This window comes from Phocoena phocoena, chromosome 4 (assembly GCF_963924675.1).
Source record: "Phocoena phocoena chromosome 4, mPhoPho1.1, whole genome shotgun sequence".
NCBI classification, from domain to species: domain Eukaryota; kingdom Metazoa; phylum Chordata; class Mammalia; order Artiodactyla; family Phocoenidae; genus Phocoena; species Phocoena phocoena.
The window spans coordinates 98,116,252-98,131,003 of NC_089222.1; the positions used below are offsets into that span (position 1 = coordinate 98,116,252).

Consider the following 14,752-nt stretch of genomic DNA (forward strand, 5'->3'; position numbering starts at 1 on the left):
AAACCTCTATCCTTTGCACTGGTATATCCCAGAACTTAGCACTGTATTAGAGGCACATAGGTGGAAGCTGATAGTCCAGATATTGATGAGAACCTAAACTAGGATAATGGTACTGGTAATGCAAGAGAAACTGATGACTGCCAGAGTAAAATGGACAGTTGCTCCTGCGTACCACCATTTCACTGATATTTATCAACATGTAGACAAATAAATACACACGTCCCTCCTAAGAAGGATAACACAGATAATACAAACACACTATGTTATTATCCTAAAAAAATATTACTCCCACTCCTCTTTTCTTCCTTGTACATAAGCTATTAGTTAATGTTGCTTTTCCTATCATAATAGTTCATCCCTCCATGTACACATTCACTACTGTAGCCAAGTTTTTCACATCATAACCTGAGTAACTTCACAAAGTATCCTGGCATTTTCTATGTGTACAGTTTTTCCTACTTCAATTCAACATACAAAGCTACCAGAGAAATGGTCTTCAAATATAATATGAATCACAGTAATCATATTAGTCTGGTCTATACTATATTCTAATCAAAAATTTTAAGCCTGACCTCATATATAACTATTTACTCCTTCTATCTGGCATATCTTGAAGTCTTAAATATTACGAAGTTGTAATATTAACTCATATTTCAGTTGCTCTAAAAATGTGTTTTTTAGATGGACCACTTATGCGATGTCTTCTTTTGCCAAGAACATACATCATGTATAAATATTCACCTCTCTTTTTCAGAATGTCACACAATTCTCTTTAATAAATAATCCCATAAAAGTCTCAAAGGATTTTTTCTACTAATTTTCTTTTTCTATCTTTCCAGTTACTGATAATGGCCAAGTTAACTGATCAGGGAAAACCTCCCACAAATAACTTAAAAACCTGGACAAAATAGAAGAAAACAACTATTTGAAATGACTAGAGGTCAGCCAAATGTCAGCAGACACCAAGAGTTTACCCCCCTGGAATTACAACAGGTGAGAATTGCAAACCCCAACCTCTGCAGCTCCAACCACAGAAAACCGGTGTTAACTTCATGATTGGTCAAGCAGCCAGAAATTTGAGGGGAAAAGCCCTTGAGTTAAGAGAGTCACTGAAGGAATGAGACCTAAAATATGAGTATAAGCTCAGTCCCAAACCCCCAGCTGACCATGGGGGTAGGAGGGGAGAGGGTGACACCAAGAGGGCACAGAAGAAAAAGCAGCACACCTAGAGCTGAAAGGACTTAGCAGAGCGGTCAGCTGCCATAATCCCAGGAGGAAGGAGTAATTTGAGTAAATACTAGAGCAGCAGTAAGAAAAAATCCTCACAAGAACCTAAAAGAATCCCAAGTCTTTGCTGAAATAGCTCAGCTGGGAGAGCATTAGACTGAAGAATACCAAGTTATTAGAACATATTAACCACAATGTCCAGTTTTCAATCAAAAACTGTCAGATGTGCAAAGAAACAGGAATATGTGACCCATACTCAGTTTCCCCTGAGGGAAAGAGCAGAAGAAACTGACTCCAAACAGGCCCAGATGCTGGATGTAGTGAACATTTCAAAGCAGCTTTATAAGTAATTTTAAAGAATTAAATAAAAATACCTTCAATGAATTAAAGGGAAATACAATCTTAATGAATGAAAAGGTAAGGCATCTTACCAGAAAAAACTAACACTATAAAAAGAACCAAACGGAAATTCTAGAGCTGAAAGCACAGTAACTGAGAGGTAAAGTTCACTAGAAAGGTTTAACAGCAGATTGGAAATGGTAGAAAAAAATCAGTGAATGTGAAGAGTGATCAACAGGAATCATCCAATCCGAAGAACAGAGAGAAAAAAGAGTGAAGAAAAATGAACCTCAGAGAGCCATGGGACACTCAAGCTCTCCAGTGTACATGTAATTGGAATCCCAAGAGAGAAAGCAGAAAAAATGATGCCCAAAATATAAAAAGAAAGCACAGTATAGATGCTGTTTTAAGGTTAAAAACATTCAAATAAAAGCAGTTTCTACACTAAATTAAACCAGAAATCTTCATTTAAATTGCCTTAATTTAAGATCAAAAGAAAGAATATCAAATATAATTTAAATCCAGCAACACATCTGAAATAAGATTATAAATGATTCAGATTTTTAAAAAAATAAACCCTCTGAATTCTGATAAAATTTACCTGAACCAACAGAGGTTATTCTTTAAAGAGGACAGTTCTATTGCCTGGGAGAGGGCATGAGAAAGCTTTCCAGGGTGCTGGAAATCATCTACATCTTGATCTTGTTGGTATTTTACATAGGGTATATACATATGTAAACATTTACTGAACTGAACTCTTAAGATTTGAGCACTTCACCATATCCAAGTTATCTTCCATTAAAGAAGGAAAGAAGGAAAGGGGAGGAAGGAGAGGGTGAATAAAGGATGGGAGGAAGGCACTAACTTACCTGAAACCTGATCATCTGTTAAGCCAAATGCTGACATGACATTTTTATTGATTTCATCTTGGTTTTTTAAAGGATCAAAAGCTGACATACTTGCTGCCATAACCTGAGTAGACTGTTTCCCAGAAGAATCAGAAGCAGCAGGCTTTTCTTCCCTACTATCCACAGTATCTATAAAAGAAATAAGCAAAAACTTGTTTCTATTTTATCTATACTCAATAAGGCCTATAAAATATATGACAGCAAAATATATATGTGCATATACTCTGGAATGTTGAGGGTATCTCTGAAAATAGGATTATAGATAATTTTACCTTCTTCTTTGTACTTGTTTATATTTTTGTTTGTAAAATCAGGAAAAAAGGTCAAAAAGAGATGCAAATAGATAAAATTTTTTGCGAAAGCTATTATGTATGTCCTTCCCTAAGAATTATCAGATGAGAAAAAAAAATACAAACACTTTTACAGACAGAAACATTTTTATCCATCTTTTTGAAGACCTATGACCTATATCCTAATATCAGACTCATACTGTGCACTAATGTTTTATTTTCTAAAAGGATAAAAAAGCTTAACTAAAGTTATGATATCAACTTCTATGTTTTATTTTTACTTGTCTTCTGGTTCATTATTAAAGTACATGGAAACCTCAAGCCAATGCATACTTTTAATTTACTATGTCTTCCTTTAAAATACTTATTACAGATAAAACGATATGTGTCTGAGATTTGCTCAAAATAACATGGGAGGGGTAGAAATGTGTGCAAGTATAGATGGCATGATACTATGAATTGATAATTGTTGAAGCTGTATGGGTTCATGAAATTCATTATAGTATTATGCCTCTGTTTGTATATGTTGCAGTTTTTCCATAATAAAATATTTTGAAAAATAGAATTTTAAACATTATGAGCAGGAAAAATTTTAAACCATGCTTTTCTTCTAAGGATACTACAGTACTAAACAGGCATTTACACTACCTTGTGAAAGAAAAGGGGTTCAAGAATAACCTACATTTTATAAATAGAAACTTAAGGCCAACAAATAAAAAAAATTAAAAACAAAACGAACAAGTTAACGAAAAGAATACTGCTAACCACTTACTCAAATAACAAACAATTATCAATTCCTTTCTGTTACCAACCAAGTAAATGAACATCAGTTATTAAATCATCTCTGTGATCAAGACCAAATATATCTTGTGAAAAAATGTACGGACTAAGTGGAATATAAGCACACATGGGCTTATTACAGCTCTCATTTATTCCTATCATTCCTTTAGTTACATTAATATTTCCTAAATTTCTGTAAGAAAGCTTCTATAACTACTGCTTTAAAATAAGTCTGCCAGTCATCCATCTTCCTCACCAATTTCCCTCCTCTAATTCCAAGGACACATCCCAAGAGCACATCACACCAATCTTATGATTATTTCCCCTCACAGTGCTACCTTCCACTACCTATGCATACTTCCACTTAGGGCAAACTAAATTCACCAGGGAACACAATATATAATATATGTCCACTAGCTCACTACTTCCTCCAGTAGTTACTGCAGAGCTACTGCTACAGGTCAATCCAGTATTTAAGGTGGCCTACACATCATCTGCCTCATAGAGGAAAGCAAATGTCCAAGCAAGTGTCCAAGGAGTCCATTACAGAGGTAGAGTGCTGAAAAACATAGGTAGCTATATGTTTCTTGGTGAGGGCAAGGCACAGCATTTTATTTGTTTTTTTTTTTTTTTTGCGGTGGCACAGTGGTTGAGAGTCCACCTGCCGATGCAGGGGACGCAGGTTTGTGCCCCAGACTGGGAGGGTCCCGCATGCTGCGGAGCAGCTGGGCTGGTGAGCCATGGCCACTAGGCCTGCGCATCCAGAGCCTGTGCTCTGCAACGAGGGAGGCCGTAACAGTGAGAGGCCTGCGTACTGCAAAAAAAAAAAAAAAGGATCATACACCATGATTAAGTGGGATTTATCCCAGGGAAGCAAGGATTCTTCAATATACGCAAATCAATGTGATACACCATATTCACAAACTGAAGAAGAAAAACCATATGATCATCTCACTAGATGCAGAAGAAGCTTTTGACAAAATTCAACACCTATTTATGATAAAAACTCTCCAGAAAGTGGGCATTGAGGGAACCTACCTCAACGTAATAAAGGCCATGTATGACAAACCCACAGCCAACATCATTCTCAATGGTGGAAAACTGAAAGCATTTCCTCTAAGATCAGGAACAAGACAAGGATGTCCACTCTTGTCACTATTATTCAACATAGTTTTGTAACTGCTAGCCACAGCAATCAGAGAAGAAAAGGAAATAAAAGAAATACAAATTGCAAAAGAAGAAGTAAAACTGTCACTGTTTGCAGATGACATGATACTATACACAAATAATCCTAAAGATGCTACCAGAAAACTACTAGAGCTAATCAATGAATCTGGTAAAGTTGCAGGATACAAAATTAATGCACAGGGCTTCCCTGGTGGCACAGTGTTTGAGAGTCCACCTGCTGATGCAGGGGACACGGGTTCGTGCCCTGGTCCAGGAAGATCCTACATGCCGTGGAGCGGCTGGGCCCATGAGCCATGGCCGCTGAGCCTGCACATCCGGAGCCTGTGCTCCGCAACGGGAGAGGCCACAGCAGTGAGAGGCCCGCGTACCACAAAAAAAAACAAAACAAAATTAATGCACAAAAATCTCTTGCATTCCTGTACACTAACACCAAAAGATCAGAAAGAGAAATTAAGGAAACAATCCCATTCACCACTGCAACAAAAAGAATAAAATACCTAGAAATAAACCTACCTAAGGAGGTAAAAGACCTGTCCTCAGAAAACTATAAGACACAGATGAAAGAAATCAAGGGTGACACAACATATGGAGAGGTACACCATGTTCCTGGATTGGAAGAATAAATATTGTGAAAATGACTCTACTACCCAAAGCAATCTACAGATTCAATGCAATCTCTATCAAATTACCAATGGCATTTTTTACAGAACTAGAACAAAAAAATCTTAAAATTTGTATGGAGATACAAAAGACTCCAAACAGCCAGAGCAATCTTGAGGGAAAAAAATGGAGGTGGAAGAATCAGACTCCCTAATTTCAGACTATACTACAAAGCTACAGTACTCCAGACAATATGGTACTGGCACCAAAACAGAAATATAGATCAATGGAACAGGACAGAAAGCCCAAAGATAAACCCACACACCTATGGTCAACTTATCTATGACAAAGGAAGCAAGGATATATAATGGAGAAAAGACAGTCTCTTCAATAAGTGGTGCTGGGAAAACCGGATGGCTACATGTAAAAGAATGAAATTAGGACATTCCCTAATACCATACACAAAAATAAACTTAAAATGGATTGAAGACCTAAATGTAAGACTGGACGCTATAAAACTCTTAGAGGAAAACATAGGAAGAACACTCTTTGACATAAATCACAGCAAGATGTTTTATGACCCACCTCCTAGAGTAATGGAAATAAAAACAAAAATAAACAAATGGACCTAATGAAACTTAAAAGCTTTTACACAGCAAAGGAAACTACAAACAAGCGAAAAGACAACCCTCAGAATGGGGGAAAATATTTTCAAATGAATCAATGGACAAAGGATTAATCTCCAAAATATATAAACAGATCATGCAGATCAATATTAAAGAAACAAACAACCCAATCCAAAAATGGGCAGAAGACCTAAATAGACATTTCTCCAAAGAAGACATACAGATGGCCAAGAGGTGCATGAAAGGCTGCTCAACATCACTCATTATTACAGAAATGCGAATCAAAACTACAATGAGGGGGCTTCCCTGGTGGCGCAGTGGTTAAGAATCCGCCTGCCAATGCAGGGGACATGGGTTCAAGCCCTGGTCTGGGAAGATCCCACATGCCGCGGAGCATCTAGGCCCATGAGCCACAACTACTAAGCCTGCGCATCTGGAGCTTGTGCTCCTTAATAAGAGAGGCCTGGACAGTGAGAGGTCCACGCACTGTGATTAAGTGGCCCCCGCTCGCTGCAACTAGAGAAAGCCCTCACGCAGAAACAAAGACCCAACACAGCTAAAAAAAAAAAAAAAAAAAAAAAAAACTACAATGAGGTATCACCTCACACCAGTCAGAAATGGCATCATCAGAAAATCTACAAACAACAAATGCTAGAGAGGGTGTGGAATAAAGGGAACGCTCTTGCACTGTTGGTGGGAATGTAATTTGATACAGCCACTATTGAGAACAGTATGGAGGTTCCTTAAAAACCTAAAAATAAAACTACCGTATGACCCAGCAATCCCACTACAGGGCATATACCCAGAGAAAACCATAATTCAAAAAGACACATGCACCCCAATGTTCACTGCAGCACTATGTATAATAGCCAGGTCATGGAAGCAACCTAAATGCCCATCAACAGACGAACGGATAAAGAAGATGTGGTATGTATATACAATGGAATATTACTCAGCCATAAAAAGGAATGAAACTGGGTCATTTGTAGAAACGTCCCTGGACCTAGAGACTGTCATACAGAGTGAAGTAAGTCAGAAACAGAAAAACAAATATCGTATATTAACGCATATATGTGGAATCTAGAAAAATGGTATACATGATCTTATTTGCAAAGCAGAAATAGAAGCACAGACATAGAGAACAAATGTACGTATACCAGGGGGGAAAGAGGTGGTGTGGGAGGAATCAGGAGATTGGGATTGACATATATCCACTAATAAGTATAAAATAGATAACTAATAAGAACCTGCTGTATGAAAATTGATTAATTAATTTAATTAAAGAAAAAAGCATAGAATGTACTATTCAGTTCATTAAGTAACTCAGATAGGACACAATGACTAGAAGGATGACCATATAAAGAAACAATACATGATATGATTTCCAAGATGCAGAGAAGTAACCAATTTTTAACATCTTTTACATTAATATAGGTGAGATATTAACAATAAAACATATGAACACCTGGAAATAAACTAATAAAGAAAAGCAGTATGTGGAGAGAAATAAGTGAAGAGAAAGGTTGTTTCACCAAAACCAAAAAGCTTATAAATCTATTCTTTAGAGCAGAATATAGGCTACTGTAGGTTTCTGCACAGTACTGGCTCTACTTGTTGAATTCTGATCTAAGTTTCATAATATTCTACAGATGCTTTAACTCCTTCAAGTTATATGCAAATGTAGTTGTATCAGCATCTATGATTTCTTCTGGGAAAATGGTCAAAAGTTTTCTTCAGATCCTTGACCTAAAATTGGAGATTTTTGTTTAAAGATATTTGTTTGGAGAGATAGGATTCAAAAATGCCATTTGCTTTGACCTGAAATGTAAAAGGTTTCACCATAAAGAGGCCAGAAGGATCTCACTGTAGTATTTCAGCACATCTCTTTCGTATGTTCTGAAATCTGGAAGTGAAACTAGAAATTACTAATCAATCAGCAAATATTTATCAAGCCATCTACCACTAACACAATTCCACATGGCTGGAAGAAGAGGGAAATGACGGATAATGCATCTTTAACTAAATCAAACAAAACTCCACAATTTAAATGGGGCCAAAAAGAGAGTATCTCACAATCTAAAGGTTGCAAGGGATTATACAATACCACTTTTCCACAAAACTATCTTCTATTAAGCCCCTTACAGCCAGTCATCCAGAGTCTATAAAATACTACTAGTTCACAATATGGACAGTTTTAAGCATGTGAAACTTATATGCAAACACAAAAATTATTAAAAAAAAAGTTTATTTTTAAAGTGCAACATCTAATATTAAAAGTTGAGGAAAGCAACTCTTTTACAATCTACTTTCAAGCCATACTTATATTTCAGTCTAAATTATATATTTGGTCCCCAAACTATATTCAGTTCCAACTTTGTCAATAAACCTTGCTTTAACTTAATGTAAATAGTACATATAAGAACACCTACTGAACGCGGGCAGAAGACCTCAGACCTCCCAAAAGGCAAGAAACTCCCCACGTACCTGGGTAGGGCAAAAGAAAAAACAGAGACAAAAGAATAGGGACCGGACCTGCACCAGTGGGAGGGAGCTGTGAAGGAGGAAACGTTTCCACACTCTAGGAAGCCCCTTCGCGGGCAGAGACTGCGGGTGGCGGAAGGGGGAAGCTTCGGGGCCGCAGAAAAGAGCACAGCAACAGGGGTGCGGAAGGCAAAGCGGAGAGATTCCCGCACAGAGGATCGGTGCCGACCGGCACTCAACAGCCTGAGAGGTTTGTCTGGCTGGGAGCTGAGGCTCGGGCTTCCGTCGGAGCGCAGGGAGAGGACTGGGGTTGCCGGTGTGAACACAGCCTGCAGGGGGTTAGTGCACCACAGCTAGCCGGGAGTCCGGGGAAAAGTCTGGACCTGCCGAAGAGGAAAGAGACTTTTTCTTCCCTCTTTGCTTCCTGGTAGGCGAGGAGAGGGGATTAAAAGCACTGCTTAAAGGAGCTCCAGAGACGCGAGCGAGCCACGGCTAACAGCGCGGACCCCAGAGACGGGCAGGAGACGCTAAGGCTGCTGCTGCCGCCACCAAGAAGCCTGTGTGCAAGCACAGGTCACTAACCACACCTCCCTTCCGGAGAGCCTGTGCAGCCCGCCACTGCCAGGGTTCCGGGATCCAGGAACAACTTCCCTGGGAGAATGCACGGCGAGCCTCAGGCTGGTGCAACGTCCCGCCAACCTCTGCCGCCGCAGGCTTGCCCCGCATCCGCACCCCTCCCTCCCCCTGGCCTGAATGAGCCAGAGCCCCCGAATCAGCTGCTCCTTTAACCCCGCCCTGTCTGAGTGAACAACAGATGCCCTCCGGTGACCTACACGCAGAGGCGGGGCCAAATCCAAAGCTGAGGCCCTGGGAGCTGTGAGAACGAAGAAGAGAAAGGGAAATCTCTCCCAGCAGCCTCAGAAGCAGCGGATTAAAGCTCCACAATCAGCTTGATGTACCATGCATCTGTGGAATACATGAATAGACAACGAATCATCCCAAATTGAGGTGGGGACTTTGGGAGCAAGATTTATTATTTTTCCCCTTTTCCTCTTTTTGTGAGTGTCTATGCGTATGCTTCTGTGTGAGATTTTGTCTGTATAGCTTTGCTTTCACCATATGTCCTAGGGTTCTATCTGTCCATTACTTTTGTTATCTTCTTTTTAAAAAATTTTTTTCTTCATAATTATTTTTTATATTAATAACTATTTTAGCTTATTTTATTTTATCCTCTTTCTTTCTTCCTTTCTTTCTACTTTTTCTCCCTTTTATTCTGAGCCATGTGGATGAAAGGCTCTTGGTGCTGCAGCCAGGAGTCAGTGCTGTGCCTCTGAGGTGGGAGAGCCAAATTCAGGACACTGGTCTGCAAGAGACCTCCCAGCTCCACATAATATCAAATGGTGAAAATCTCCCAGAGATCTCCATCTCAACACCAGCACCCAGCTTCACTCAACGACCAGCAAGCTACAGTGCTGGACACCCTATGCCACACAACTAGCAAGACAGGAACACAACCCCACCCATTAGCAGAGAGGCTGCCTAAAATCATAATAAGGCCACGGACACCCCAAAACACACCACCAGACGTGGACCTGCCCACCAGAAAGACAAGATCCAGCCTCATCCACCAGAACACAGGCACCAGTCCCCTCCACCAGGAAGCCTACACAACCCACTGAACCAACTTTAGCCACTGGGGACAGACACCAAAGACAACGGGAATTACAAACCTGCAGCCTGCAAAAAGGAGACCCCAGGGCTTCCCTGGTGGCACATTGGTTGAGAGTCACCCTGCCGATGCAGGGGACACAGGTTCGTGCCCCAGTCCGGGAAGATCCCACATGCCGTGGAGCGGCTGGGCCAGTGAGCCATGGCCACTGAGCCTGTGCGTCTGGAGCCTGTGCTCCGCAGCTGGAGAGGCCACGACAGTGACAGGCCCACGTACCGCAAAAAAAACAAAACAACAACAAAAAAAAAACCAGACCCCAAACACAGTAAGATAAGCAAAATGAGAAGACAGAAAAACACACAGCAGATGAAGGAACAAGATAAAAACCCACCAGACATAACAAATGAAGAGGAAATAGGCAGTCTACCTGAAAAAGAATTCAGAATAATGATAGTAAAGATGATCCAGAATCTTGGAAATAGAATAGAGAAAATGCAAGAAACATTTAACATGGACCAAGAAGAACTAAAGATGAAACAAGCAACGATGAACAACACAATAAATGAAATTAAAAATACTCTAGATGGGATCAGTAGCACAATAACTGAGGCAGAAGAATCGATAAGTGACCTGGAATATAAAATAGTGGAAATAACTACTGCAGAGCAGAATAAAGAAAATAGAATCAAAAGAACTGTGGACAGTCTCAGAGAACTCTGGGAAAACATTAAACGCACCAACATATGAATTACAGGGATTCCAGAACAAGAAGAGAAAGATAAAGGAACTGAGAAAATATCTGAAGACATTATAGTTGAAAACGTCCCTAATATGGGAAAGGAAATATTTAATCAAGTCCAGAAAGCACAGAGAGTCCCATACAGGATAAATCCAAGGAGAAACATGCCAAGGCACGTATGAATCAAACTGTCGCAAGTTAAATACAAAGAAAACATTAAAAGCAGCAAGGGAAAAACAACAAGTAACACACAAGGGAATTCCCATAAGGTTAACAGCTGATCTTTCAGCAGAAACTCTGCAAGCCAGAATGGACTGGCAGGACATACTTAAAGTGATGAAGGAGAAAAACCTACAACCAAGATTACTCTACCCAGCAAGGATCTCATTCAGATTTGATGGAGAAATTAAAACCTTTACAGACAAGCATAAGCTGAGAGATTTCAGCACCACCAAACCAGTTTTACAACAAATGCTAAAGGAACTTCTCTAGGCAAGAAACACAAGAGAAGGAAAAGACCTACAATAACAAACCCAAAACAATTAAGAAAATGGGAATAGAAACATACATATCGATAATTACCTTAAATGTAAATGCATTAAATGCTCCCACCAAAAGACACAGATTGGCTGAATGGAAACAAAAACAAGACCCTTATATATGCTGTCTACAAGAGACCCACTTCAGACCTAGAGACACATACAGACTGAAAGTAAGGGGATGGAAAAAGATATTCCATGCAAATGGAAACCAAAAGAAAGCTGGAGTAGCAATTCTCATATCAGACAAAATAGACTTTAAAATAAAGACTATTACAAGAGACAAAGAAGGACACTACATAATGATCAAGGGATCAATCCAAGAAGATATAACAATTGTAAATATCTAAGCACCCAAAATAGGAGCACCTCAATATATAAGGCAAATACTAATAGCCATAAAAGGGGAAATCGACAGTAACACAATCATAGTAGGGGACTTTAACACCCCACTTTGACCAATGGACAGATCATCCAAAATGAAAATACATAAGGAAACACAAGCTTTAAATGATACATTAAACAAGATGGACTTAATTGATATTTATAGGACATTCCACCCAAAAACAACAGAATACACATTTTTCTCAAGTGCTCATGGAACATTCTCCAGGACAGATTATATTGGGTCACAAATCAAGCCTTGGTAAATTTAAGAAAATTGAAACTGTATCAAGTATCTTTTCCGACCACAACGCTATGAGACTGGATATCAATTACAGGAAAAGATCTGTAAAAAATACAAACACCTGGAGGCTAAACAATACACTACTTAATAACGAAGTGATCACTAAAGAAATGAAAGAGGAAATGAAAAAATACCTAGAAACAAATGACAATGGAGACACGATGACCCAAAACCTATGGAATGCAGCAAAAGCAGCTCTAAGAGGGAAGTTTATAGCAATACAATCCTACCTTAAGAAACAGGAAACATCTCGAATAAACAACCTAACCTTGCACCTAAAGAAAGAAATCATAAATATCAGATCAGAAATAAATGAAAAAGAAATGAAGGAAATGATAGCAAAGATAAATAAAACTAAAAGCTGGTTCTTTGAGAAGATAAACAAAATTGATAAACCATTAGCCAGTTTCATCAAGAAAAAAGGGTGGAACACTCAAATCAATAAAATTAGAAATGAAAAAGAAGTAACAACTGACACTGCAGAAATAAAAAAGATCATGAGAGATTACTACAAACAACTCTATGCCAATAAAACGGACAACCTGGAAGAAATGTACAAATTCTTAGAAAGGCACAACCTCCCAAAACTCAATCAGGAAGAAACAGAAAATATGAACAGACCAACCACAAGCACTGAAATTGAAACTGTGATTAAAAATCTTCCAACAAACAAAACGCCAGGACCAGATGGCTTCACAGGCGAATTCTATCAAACATTTAGACAAGAGCTAACACCCATCCTTCTCAAACTCTTCCAAAACATAGCAGAGGGAGGAACACTCCCAAACTCATTCTATGAGGCCACCATCACCCTGATACCAAAACCCAACAAGGATGTCACAAAGAAAGAAAACTACAGGCCAATATCACTGATGAACACAGATGCAAAAATCCTCAACAAAATACTGGCAAACAGAATCCAACAGCACATTAAAAGGATCATACACCATGATCAAGTGGGGTTTATTCCAGGAATGCAAGGATTCTTCAATATATGCAAATCAATTAATGTGATACACCATATTAACAAATTGAAGGAGAAACGCCATATGATCATCTCAATAGATACAGAGAAAGCTTTCAACAAAATTCATTTGATAAAAACCCTGCAGAAAGTAGGCCCAGAGGGAACTTTCCTCAACATAATAAAGGCCATATATGATAAACCCACAGCCAACATCGTCCTCAATGGTGAAAAACTGAAAGCATTTCCACTAAGATCAGGAACAAGACAAGGTTGCCCACTCTCACCATTCTTATTCAACATAGTTTTGGAAGTTTTAGCCACAGCAATCAGAGAAGAAAAGGAAATAAAAGGAATCCAAATCGGAAAAGAAGTAAAGCTGTCACTGTTTGCAGATGACATGATACTATACATAGAGAATCCTAAAGATGCTACCAGAAAACTACGAGAACTAATCAATGAATATGGTAAAGTAGCAGGATACAAAATTAATGCACAGAAATCTCTGGCATTCCTATACACTAATGATGAAAAATCTGAAAGTGAAATCAAGAAAACACTCCCATTTACAATTGCAACAAAAAGAATAAAATATCTAGGAATAAACCTACTTAAGGAGAAAAAAGATCTGTATGCATAAAATTATAAGACACTGATGAAAGAAATTAAAGATGATACAAATAGATGGAGAGATATACCATGTTCTTGGAATGGAAGAATCAACATTCTGAAAATGAGTCTACTACCCAAAGCAATCTACAGATTCAATGCAATCCCTGTCAAACTACCACTGGCATTTTTCACAGAACTAGAACAAAAAATTTCACAATTTGTATGGAAACACAAAAGACCCCAAAGAGCCAAAGCAATCTTGAGAACGAAAAACGGAGCTGGAGGAATCAGGCTCCCTGACTTCAGACTATACTACAAAGCTACAGTAATCAAGACAGTATGGTACTGGCACAAAAACAGAAAGATAGATCAATGGAATAGGATAGAAAGCCCAGAGATAAACCCACGCACATATGGTCACCTTATCTTTGATAAAGGAGGCAGGAATGTACAGTGGAGAAAGGACAGCCTCTTCAATAAGTGGTGCTGGGAAAACTGGACAGGTACATGTAAAAGTATGAGATTAGATCACTCCCTAACACCATACACAAAAATAAGCTCAAAATAGATTAAAGACCTAAATGTAAGGCCAGAAACTATCAAACTCTTAGAGGAAAACATAGGCAGAACACTCTATGACATAAATCACAGCAAGATCCTTTTTGACCCACCTCCTAGAGAAATGGAAATAAAAACCAAAATAAATGAATGGGACCTAATGAAACTTCAAAGCTTTTGCACAGCAAAGGAAACCATAAACAAGACCAAAAGACAACCCTCAGAATGGGAAAAAATATTTGCAAATGAAGCAACTAACAAAGGATTAAACTCCAAAATGTACAAGCAGTTCATGCAGCTCAATAACAAAAAACAAACAACCCAATCCAGAAATGGCAGAAGACCTAAATAGACATTTCTCCAAAGAAGATATACAGATTGCCAACAAACACACGAAAGAATGCTCAACATCATTAAGCATTAGAGAAATGCAAATCAAAACTACAATGAGATATCATCTCACACCAGTCAGAATGGCCATCATCAAAAAATCTAAAAACAATAAATGCTGGAGAGGGTGTGGAGAAAAGGGAACACTCTTGCA

General features: G+C 38.7%; 1 protein-coding gene across 3 annotated transcripts in view; it reads right to left on the bottom strand.

The window, feature by feature from the left end:
• TFG (trafficking from ER to golgi regulator) overlaps nt 1-14,752 on the bottom strand; it is a 42,855-nt gene that overhangs the window by 12,105 nt on the left and 15,998 nt on the right. For all 3 annotated transcript variants that reach the window (XM_065876252.1, XM_065876253.1, XM_065876254.1), the window contains one exon: nt 2,436-2,603. In XM_065876252.1, the coding sequence (XP_065732324.1) occupies nt 2,436-2,603 (168 nt within the window). The remainder of the gene's footprint in view (nt 1-2,435; nt 2,604-14,752) is intronic.